Source organism: Syngnathus typhle, linkage group LG10, assembly GCF_033458585.1.
Source record: "Syngnathus typhle isolate RoL2023-S1 ecotype Sweden linkage group LG10, RoL_Styp_1.0, whole genome shotgun sequence".
NCBI classification, from domain to species: domain Eukaryota; kingdom Metazoa; phylum Chordata; class Actinopteri; order Syngnathiformes; family Syngnathidae; genus Syngnathus; species Syngnathus typhle.
The window spans coordinates 11443266-11454140 of NC_083747.1; the positions used below are offsets into that span (position 1 = coordinate 11443266).

Consider the following 10875-nt stretch of genomic DNA (forward strand, 5'->3'; position numbering starts at 1 on the left):
TCTCACTTTTATTATTCAGATCACTTTTTGGCCTGCATATATGTAAGTACTCCCAACTGATACATCTGCTTTACACCGTTCCCATTGACCATTCGTGGTAAATATAGATACGTGGACATTTAAAAATAAAGCCTGGTCATTTTTTTTTCATTTTAATAACCTAATTCTGTGATGTAAATGTATTGGATCAAGGTTTATATTAGCAGTTCATACAGGAGAGTAAAAGAAACTCATGACGCTGACATCGATCAATACCAACATCAGAATTGTTACTGATGATTGGATTGTTCCGCCCCTCATTACTCGAGACAAATGAATAGCAGCCATGACTGAATGACAGTAGAGGATTTTTTTTTGTTTCCGCACTGACAGCCCTTGACATTGACAACCCAGGATGACCTTCACGGTGGACTCATTGATCTTTGTGGAGGTCAGCATTTTTGGAACCGAATCACAGCGGGAGATCTGCTGGCCTCAGCATGGGTCGGACAAGACTGGCATGGTGGCACCACCAGGAGGACGTTGACAAGCGATTTGCGGCGATAGCGAGACTGCTTACGCAAACTCACTTGGGAGCACCAATGAGACGTTATGTCACGTATGACAGGAAGCCTTATTGCTAGTATTGTCTTCTTAGGAAGTGCTTATTATTTATTTATTTATTTATTTATTTATTTATTGCAATTCTTTTTATTGTTATTTATTTCTTGTTTATTTATTTATGTATGTATTTCTTTATATCTAATTTTCCAAAACATTGATGGTGTCGCGATTCACCTTTAATTTCATCCTATTCAAAACAAAGTAATTGGTTTTCATGCTGAATATGAGTCAATGTGTACGTGTCATTGTCAAAAATGACTAATGTTAAGGCTTCAAATTGAGGCGAGTTGTTCCTTGCATCATATCTGATTGAAACGCTTGCAAATTCCAAACTGGTTTTTCTCAGAAAGCTGCATTTGAAACCCATCATGATGTTGCAGGATTTGCCATGGTGGCCATGCGGGTTTCCGTGCAGGCTGCCGGAATGCAGACCAGCTTTTAAAAACTTAAAACCACTTCTTGGATGTCTTTGAAGGACTTCTTTAGCTAAGCGCTCATTTCCAGTGAGTTCCGACTCGAGGTCGATACGGTGTGTCGCTTCTCTTGCTGCCTCACCTGCGGCTCTCTTGCAGGCGACTCCTCCCTCGTGACGGGGTCATATAAAACGAAGCTCACTGGACATTCTGGGACTTTGTGCGCCTCAACTTTTGGACGAGTATGTCTCCTGCGTTGGCCAGATCGGCTCCCAGCGAGCTCAACCACTGGTGGAGTCAACTCAAGTTTCGCCTTCAGAACAAGAAAGGATGGAACGAGATGCTGGATGAGACATTTCTGATGCACACCAAGTGGTGAGAAGTCTGTTTCATCCTATAAATAAGTTTGTCAATCACCACAGATTTTAAAAGTCTACACACCCCTGTTTGAAAGTAGCAAAATTATTAAAACTAGAATTTTTTTACACCTTTTTTTGCCAACAAAATACAATAAAAGAATCATCTATATTGTAATAATCTATGTTGATTATTTTTTAGCCTTTTTTATTTTTTTTTTGATATTCAATGAGAAACTCATGTGCGAGGCGTAATGTGCAAATGTCTTTCAGCATGACTGACATTCCTCTCTTCTACGCGGCAAAGAGGAACAGCGCCGGCTGCATCAAGAAGCTGCTCGGCTGTTCGTCCACCAACATCTTTGAGAGAGGTACGCCTGTCCATCCGTCCATCTGTCCGTCATTTAACCCCAAGTTTGTACTTTAGGCGCTCTGGGCGAGACGGCGCTCCATGTGGCCGCCATGAACGACAACCTGGACGTGGCCGTGGCTCTGATGGACGGCGCCCCGGAACTCATCAATGAGCCCATGACCTCCGACCTCTTCCAAGGTCAAGATATTGTATTGTATATATTTGTAGATACCATACAAATGTTGTAATAATCCTAATTTTTTTCTCTTTACTAAGTCATTTTATCTTACCGTATTTTCCGCACTACAAGGCGCACTGGATTATAAGGCATACCTTCAATGAATGGCCCATTTTAAAACTTTGTCTATATATAAGGTGCACCGAATTATAAGGCGCACCTTCAATGAATGGCCCATTTTAAAACTTTGTCCATATATAAGATATACTATACATTTGGCCCACGGGTCGGACTTTGGACACGCCTGCTGTAGTGGCTCAATATTGGTCCATATATAAGGCGCACCTGATTATAAAGGCGCACTGTCGGCGTTCGAGAAAATTTGAGGTTTTTAGGTGCGCCTTATAATGCGAAAAAAAACAGTAATATATGTGAATCCTCAGCTTGACTATCCACTTTACCCCCCAAATATGTTTCCAGGTGTCACTCCTCTCCACATTGCTGTGGTGAATCAAAACTTGGACCTGGTCCATCACCTGGTGAGTCGTGGGGCGGACGCAGCCACCCCCAGAGTCACAGGCCTCTACTTCAGAAAAAGGATCGGAGGACTTCTTTACTACGGTAGGAAACATCAGTTTTTGTAAAAGTAGAATAATTCATAAATAAAAGTCTGACAATGCCCTTGTCCCGATGTTCTCAGGCGAGCACATTCTTTGTTTTGCTGCATGCGCGGGCAATGAGGACATCATTAACATGATCATCGACGCAGGGGCCAGCACCAGAGTCCAAGACTATCGCGGTAGATGAAAACAAAAACTCAGCATGATCACTTCGTTTCATCATGAGCTTCATCACGACCTATGTAGGCGATGCTGCTTCTCGCCTTCAACTCGATTGTCTCGTATCTTTTGTTTCCCCCCTTCAAAAGGTAACACCGTGCTTCACGTATTAGTCCTGCAGCCCAACAAGACGATTGCATGCCAAGCTATTGACCTAATAATGGCCCGTGATGCAGAACTGGACCAGTCGGTACCGCTTGACATGGTGCCCAATTCTCGAGGACTTACGCCTTTCAAACTGGCGGCCAAAGAAGGAAACACCGTTGTGAGTCACCAAAGACATTACAATTAACTTCGTCGAATGTTTACGTTTTTTCCACATTGGAAAACATATCTGTACTTTCTACTTCTTATTTTGTCAAAGGTTAGAATTAGCTAGTTTAGCATCTACATTATCTTTCTATTTAGCTTATTTGCTAGAAAGCTAATTTGGTAATTCACTTGCTAATTTCCTAACTAGCTAGCTATCTACCTGTCCATCTGTCCTTTTGTCTCGCTAGCCACTTGTGCTGTTTTGTATAAAGGTGAAGTGCATTGTTTCACTCCCCTTCTTTCTTCATCAGGCTTTTCAGCACCTGGTGAACAAAAGGCGTTTGGTCCAGTGGGGTCTGGGACCTTTGACCTCTCACCTCTACGATCTAAGTGAGATTGACTCATGGGCCGACAACATGTCAGTGCTGGAGCTCATTGTGGGAAGCCCACGGAGAGAGGTGCAGTGCAGTGTTCATTATTATATATTCATTATTATATATTCATTATTATTATAGGTTAAAAATTTTAATTAGTGATTAGCATGTCAAAATGGAAGACTGGATAGTATGTTTCATCATTTTGGTGTCCAGGCCAGGAGAATACTGGAGTTGACCCCTGTGAGGCAGCTGGTCAGCCTCAAGTGGAACCTGTATGGAAAGCATTACTTCAGGTAAACTTTAACATGTAACCAACTGCAAACTTATTTAGTGTTGCTTCACACTTGTATTTTATTTTTCCTGAATGTCATTTTTGCAGACTCCTGATGGTTTTCTACCTGCTCTACATTGGAATATTCACATTGTGTTGCACATATCGCCCCCTAAAGGACATTCCTGAGAACTACACGTTATCAGAACTGGACAAAACCATCCGAATTCAGAAAACGCTTCGTGTGCGTTGACGGCCGAAAATACACAGCATGAACATGAGTACATTTATTTTCTAGCCTGACTGAATTGACTGTAATTCTCCCTTCATCTCTCAGGAGAGTTATGTGACATACACGGACAAGCTGCGACTGGTAGGCGAGATCATCAGTGTCCTGGGAGCTTTGGCCATCTTATTGCTGGAAGTATGTCCTTACGAAGGATATAAAAAGGCTATACACCGCCGTTCCAATGGCAGGCTTGCAACATGAGTTGGGATGTGATTCCTCAATTTAAAAACAGCCACATGCCCAGTTATTAAAGGGTGTGCACACTTTTGCAACCACATTATCTCAGTTGTTTGTTTTTACTTTCTCTCTCAGAAAGATATTCTTAAAAATTTAATGGAGTTGAACAGATGTTTGAAAAGGTATTATGTCACCTAGCATTTAAACAGGAGTGTGTAGACTTTTTATTTCCCCTGCTGTTTATTACAAACGCGCATTGACACCTTTGCTGTCCATCCTTTTCAGATCCCGGACATCCTGAGGGTGGGAGCGAAGCGCTATTTTGGTCAAACGGCATTGGGCGGACCCTTCCACGTTATCCTGTACGATCGTGAAATAGCCACGAATGCCGAGCGGATTCAAATTCACTCAAAATGTCGTTGGTGTTGTTGCAGTGTCAGCTACGCATGCCTGGTGGTGCTGCTGATCGTGTTCCGAGCGTGCGGTGTGCAGCGCGAGGCCGAGGTCATGGCTGTGTGTTTGGTGCTGGGCTGGAGCAACGTAATGTTCTTCGCACGCGGCTTTGAAATGCTTGGCCCGTACGTCATCATGATCCAGAAGGTACAACCAAAAAGATCTCCATGCAAGTGACTTTTTCAAGTCATACTGCACAGCTGTGTTGACGTTTTGCGGTCATGATCTTCGGCTCGTTTCCTCCTAGATTATATTTGGAGACCTGACCAAGTTCATGTGGCTGAGCATGATTGTACTTCTTGGTTTTTCAACTTGTGAGTATATCTGTGTCAAACAAAGTATCAAGTATCAATGTGGGGGAAAAAAGTACAAAGTGATTAAATAGTCTGACAAATGTACATTTGTAAGATACTCTAAATGCACTTGACCCTGGTTTTGACTCCTCAGCCCTGTGGATGGTGTACATGACTCAGGATCCGGACTCCCTCCCCACATATCGCTCCTTCCCCATCACGCTCTTCTCCCAGTTTGAGCTCAGCGTGGGCCTCATTGACCTGCCAGTGGACCACACCTTCACTACGCCCCCTATCGTCCACGTGCTGCACTGCGCCTTCTCCCTGGTGTCCTACATCCTCTTGCTTAACCTGCTGATCGCCATGATGAGTGACACCCACTGGCGGGTGGCCCAGGAGAGAGATGAGCTCTGGAGGACTCAGGTAAGCGTTGCGATCAACGTGCAGATCAGCACAGAACATTAATTTGTTTTAATTTGTTACATGGATGTGATGTGTTGTCATGGTGACTGTTGTGCAGGTGGTGGCCACCACGTTGATGCTGGAGAGGAGGCTGCCCCGCTGCCTCTGGCCTCGACTCGGAGTGTGCGGGCTCAGCTACGGCCTGACCGAGCGCTGGTACCTCCGGTAAGCCGCGTTCGTTCGTCATTACGGAAATTCCTCATTTTTAATGCTAAACGTTCGAATCGACGACTCGCTTTGCAGAGTTGAGGACAGGAACGACCCATTGATGCAGAAGATGCGGCGATACATTAAAGTATTTGCCCGCGAGGACGAAAAGCAGGAACAGGAGGGAACCGAAAAGGCTGACCTGAACGTCAAAGTTACACCGAGAAACGCGAGATCTCGGATGAGCTGGCAGCTGATTCGTCAGAGCGCTTTGGGCGGCAACGGGGAGCTGGAGGAGCCCGAGGACGAGCAAGACATTCAGTTTGTCTAGTCTAAACCAGTAAATGACGTCACTTTCTATCTTTTAGTCTTTAGAGTCAAAAAGTGCAATTTTTCCTGCTGTATTACACACTAGAAAAGTATTTTTATAGCAATATATGGCAGGAATATATGCAAGGAGGAAACAATGTGCTACACAATCATATTCATGTGACAAATTTCTATTGAAGCTAAATGCAAAGCTATGTCTAATATTTAAGGTGAATTAAAAATCAATCTATCCATAGCGATACATAATACTGTGGAGTTGTGATTCTAAATTTAGCACATGAATGCAAACGCACAAACTTAGACAGTGCTATCATTTAAAAGGTTTCATTGGCAGGCTGGGAATGATGTTCACGGACTCACTGCAGTTCAGAGCTGGATCTGACAGATGTAGTACGAGTGCGAGTTGCAGGTGATCTTCATCCAGTTCTTCTCGGCAGGATCGCTGCTGCTCAGTAGCGCACAATCTCCCGATGTCTGACTGTCTACCCAGTAGCTACAAATCACAACGAAAATCATCAACCTTTTATCATGCATCTATCCATCTTGCGCACTAGCTTGAAAACTTGCTATCTTACCTTACGTATACAGTAATCCTTTGTTTATCGTGGATAATCGGTTCCAAAAACCACCCGCGATAAGTGAAATCCGCAAAGTACAATCACCAACAAGAAGTACTGGGCAGGCTAACGAGTTAGCGGAAAGATGCTCATTCGCGATCGTGCTAACACGCAAAAACGGAATTGTAAAGGAATGTAAACGAACATTTGGAGCAATACTACATTGTCCAAAAGGTTAGACACATGTTTCCTCAATTTAGAAGTTTTATTTTGACTTTTAAATGTTTTTTTAATTTGGAAAAAAAAATCCGCCATGTAGTGAAGCCGCGATAAACGAAACGCGAAGTAGCGAGGGATCACTGTAGTGTAGTTTTGCGTTGATGTAATTTACCTTCATGCCACTAGAGGGACTCTCATACATTGTTATGTTCTGGGAATCATGTTAAAGCCGTGGTCAACTTGAACATGGCAGGAATTGACAGGACGGCAACAGTTTTTGACTCTCAAATGTACGTTAAAGTCAGAAAGTGGGAATTCTCACTCTAAAGTCAGAATTCTGAGAATAAAGTCCGAATTCTGACGAATTGACTATATGGGTTTAATCTTATCAACAATTTTGTCATTGTGTTCAATAAAATTTAATTGGAGGTATTGGGGCCTGTGTACTCAAAGAGTGCATATACTGGTATCGTTCTGAAAACAAAGTGGTATCCAACATTCCCAAATAAATGACCCTTTAAAAAGATAATCTGGCCGATCCAAACTGACTTTCATCAGCTCACCTCTTTCCCAGCGTGCTGTTGTCCACCCAGGTCCACCTATTGCCGTTGCGCCGCAGACCGATCCAGTATTTCAAATTTTCCGCTCTTTCAGTCAGAAAGGTCTGGAATCGGAAGCCGACATCGTCATTCAAACCACAATGTGCAAATCAGTTTGTAGTGCCTGGAGAGCACGGTAATCGTCGCGGCAACCACCTGGAGTTTCTGGCTGCTGATGACGGCCAGAGATCCTCCTTCTCCGGAGCAATTCTTCTGGCTCTCCTCCCAGTTCAGCCTGAACGTGGACGCGAAGAAACAAGTCTGGTCCAGCCTAAACCACCCGAAGGGGCACTGGTTGCAGCAGTAACCTAAGGCAGAGTACACACAAAGTACATCATCAATGATGGACCTTGAGCTGGATTTGAGAATGCTCAAACGTCCACCCACATTGGTCTTGATTTCGCGACTTGAAAGTCCTGCACATGTCCGCCCTGCACGTTGGCGGACGCCAGGTCCCAAGATCCTCAGGGCAGGCATCGGTTTTTGCTAGAAATTGGGACGAAAGGTTGAGGGGAGAACGTATTAGCATCAAGGCCCCGGCAGCAGAACAGACTGTCAAATGTCTACTGACATAGGAAGCGTAACAGATCGGAGCCCGTTTCACTCAAAGTGTCAGGATGTGTCAAAATGGAGTTGGATTATTCTCCTCACTTTTCACTAAGAAGACAATCACAACCACCAGCAGCAGACAGCACAGCACAGTCAGGATCAAACACGCAAGACGATAAGGCCTCACGGCACCTTGGGCCTGGTCAGCTGACGATAGGGAAAGAGAAAAAGATGAGTAGGAGATCTTGCTCACATATTCCAAGAAAGCGAAACCTTTCCAGCCTTCCTTCCTCTTCTGATTTGGTGGCTAGTAGACTTGGTTCTATTGTATCAAGCTTGAAAGGAAAGCTGTTTTGCATTAAAAAAATAAAAGCTACATGAAAAGTTCAAGTAAATGCAAATAATTAGAATGAAGAATGGTATTTCTAATTATTAGTTTTCTAATTAATTGATTTTATTGTATCAAGCTTGAAAGCAAAGTTGTTTTGCAAAAAAAACAAAGCTACATGGAAACTTCAAGTACATGCAAATAATTAGAATGAAGAATGGTATTTGTAATTATTAGTTTTCCAATTAATGGTATATATATATATATATATATATACATATATATACAATGTAGATATTAATTACAAGGTACAAAGTCAGTCATAATTTGCCCACTCAATAAAATGCCACAACTTCTGCTTTTGAATCGATTATCTTAAATGCCAGCAGCCTTTTTCAAAGAAATCTTGCATCCGTTTCTTCTAATTGCATTCATCATCCCCAGAAATGGTGTGATGGAGACACACCCTAAAATGTTCTCACGCACTCTAAAGCTTTTTTTTTTTTTGGGTGCGGATGTATTTAACAAACACATTAAAAGCAGTTGCATACTTGGTTCTGAAATGGCTGCGTAGATATCCTCGGATGGCTTTTTCAATCCTGTGTAGTCGTTCGGTTCTATTTCCTCTCCGGCTAAAGCAAAATAATGAGAATATTTTTAAACAGAAACTACATGGAATTTGTAAGACCAAAATTAGAAACTAATAAGGCAAAGGGTGTGTGTGAGTCCTTAGTATTTTTTTGTTCAGACTTACTTGGTGGTACCGCGGCAAGCGAGTACAGGTTCGCACCACATTCACCTTCCACCAACGCTGCCTTTTCTTTGCGTTGCTTTATCTTGTTGGCTTTCTCCTGCATCTCCATGATTCCTTCTTTCTCTCCGACAAACTTTCTCTTTCCCTGGAAAAGTACTGAATGGGATTGACTAGTGGATAAGAGATGAAGTTCTCACCTTGAGAATGTGCAAGCGGGGGGGACGAAAACTCTCAGATGTGTCTGATCTTCAGCTGTTTGTTGAAGACTGACTACTTCCCCTTGTTAAGATTCTCTTTAGTTCTACATTTGACCTTCCTCTAAATCTTGGTTATACAGTGTAAGACCAAAGACAGGGTAGAGGAAGAAGCACTGCGCAAAAAGTGTTAAGTCACACGATATGCTAAAATAAACTGATCATTATCATGCTTTTCTCGTATTTATTTGCCACAAAAAAAATCCATGATTGGATCATTTACAAAACCAAAACTATGTTCATTAAATACACATGAGTAAGAGAGGACGAGAGCGCCGGTTGAGATCATGGGACAACTTCTTTTTCCATCACTTTTTTTCATCAGCCTTGTAAATAATAAAAAGAGTAAAGATTTAATCGTAAATGAAACTGCAACTTTAGCCTGCGTGATTATTCATACACCAGCGTAGTGATATTAATGACGGCAGCTCCCGTCACCCCTCTTTCCCGTCGGCAACGCGTTCCCCTTCAGGCGCCGTAGACGCTCTCGTTGCTGTAGGTCATGTAGAGAAATAAGTCTTCTTCGTGGTGCTCCTGGAACGCAACGCAACACCCGTGCACTTGTAATTTTTTTTAGGATTGTTTTGAAGTACACGAGGGGTAAGGATTTATTTTCATATTATCCGTTGAGGTCTTACCTCGTAGACTGCAGACAGAGGCGAGCTGGAGGGGGGCATGGAGTTGTTGACAAAGAAGAAGAGCGCCTCCTCTGGTCTCAATGACACGCGCTGCCGGATGAGGAAACACAACTGGCCCACTGTCAGGGAGAGACGGCAGCGAACAACGTGAGATCAGCAGAAGGAGCACAATGTGTAGTGAAGCAAGGAATCCTCAAGGGAAACATTGTATTTATGTTCCTCTAGTACATGTTTACAAAATACTGTGGAGTTAAATGTACCTGTTAAATCTGAGGGCACCAAGTATTTCTTCTTATCCAGGTCAGGAGCTCGTGACCTCTGGGCCCTCTCCACAATGATCTGTTAAGAAAAAAATGGAGTAATGAATCAAACATCTTATTTTAACCTGCAAATTGAGATGTTTGTCATCAAGCTGACCGGTATCTTGTCAGGATGTTTGGCCCGGACGCGCTCTCCTTCCGCTCTCCTCACCTCCAGCGGTACGGAGCGCTGGTACTGACTCGACATCTGGTGGCAATGACGTCATTTTCAGACGTTGGCGGGGCAAAAGAATGTAAACAACGATAACGGACTCGGAATAGTCTTTTTCCTCCCCACGCGGTTCAGCTACTTATCTCGTTTCTGGCCTCCACGTTTGGTCAAATGGTCGAAATAGAGCAAAATAAAAACAAAACTATGGAGATTGGCCTCCACATGGTCGAAATGGAGCAAAATAAAAACAAAACTATGGCGATTGTGCAACAATGCCACGTCACGTGACGTCACAACATCAGTGTTGAACTTGGTTGATTTGACAGCCGAATTCCCATAAACAACCTAATCGAAGCTGACGAGCGGTCAGCACTATTTGTCTAGATTGTGGTACTATTTTTAAAATGTAGTGATGTTAACACGAATCAAGCAGGTGCTAACGTTGCTTTGAGGACCATGTAGCAATACCTTGTCGTCGTTTCTGGTTTACGTACCTTCAAGACAGCTTAAAAACGATCCTCAATTTCAGAGCAAGTCCAAAAAACCCTGCTTGTCTATCGCGTCAAATAATTAACTACTGTAGAAAAATGTTTATCGCTCCGATCACTTTTTTGATCATTTTTGGGAGTGCAACCGAATGTAAAGATGTCGTCCGTCGTTTTCCGCTCCTCGAAAACAACAAATATGACACGGTCGGCCCACAATATTTCTGAC

At 43.1% G+C, this 10875-nt stretch overlaps 3 protein-coding genes across 4 annotated transcripts; 1 reads left to right on the top strand and 2 right to left on the bottom strand.

Moving 5' to 3' along the window:
• Positions 1-965: 965 nt before the first annotated feature.
• trpv6 (transient receptor potential cation channel, subfamily V, member 6) lies at positions 966-6038 on the top strand. Its single transcript, XM_061289931.1, has 17 exons — positions 966-1106; positions 1176-1391; positions 1646-1743; positions 1800-1922; positions 2383-2523; positions 2603-2701; positions 2831-3006; positions 3305-3451; positions 3584-3663; positions 3750-3885; positions 3979-4065; positions 4393-4469; positions 4542-4707; positions 4808-4874; positions 5008-5276; positions 5374-5480; positions 5559-6038. Exons 2-17 carry the CDS (start codon positions 1261-1263, stop codon positions 5791-5793), a joined length of 2139 nt encoding a protein of 712 aa, XP_061145915.1. The 5' UTR covers positions 966-1106; positions 1176-1260; the 3' UTR covers positions 5794-6038.
• On the bottom strand, positions 5867-9078 carry si:dkey-26c10.5 (uncharacterized protein LOC563797 homolog). Its single transcript, XM_061290074.1, has 7 exons — positions 8799-9078; positions 8596-8676; positions 7819-7923; positions 7555-7653; positions 7324-7475; positions 7132-7232; positions 5867-6285 (listed from the first exon to the last, which is right to left on the bottom strand). Exons 1-7 carry the CDS (start codon positions 8905-8907, stop codon positions 6159-6161), a joined length of 774 nt encoding a protein of 257 aa, XP_061146058.1. The 5' UTR covers positions 8908-9078; the 3' UTR covers positions 5867-6158.
• Positions 9079-9222: 144 nt separating this feature from the next.
• zgc:92606 (uncharacterized protein LOC100000242 homolog) lies at positions 9223-10860 on the bottom strand. 2 transcript variants are annotated; one of them, XM_061290121.1, is made up of 5 exons: positions 10656-10860; positions 10108-10197; positions 9951-10029; positions 9691-9809; positions 9223-9612 (listed from the first exon to the last, which is right to left on the bottom strand). In XM_061290121.1, exons 2-5 carry the CDS (start codon positions 10195-10197, stop codon positions 9553-9555), a joined length of 348 nt encoding a protein of 115 aa, XP_061146105.1. In that variant the 5' UTR covers positions 10656-10860; the 3' UTR covers positions 9223-9552. The 2 variants fall into 2 exon arrangements, with proteins under 2 accessions (XP_061146105.1, XP_061146103.1); XM_061290119.1 differs by having other exon boundaries at positions 9223-9586; positions 10656-10859.
• Positions 10861-10875: the final 15 nt, after the last annotated feature.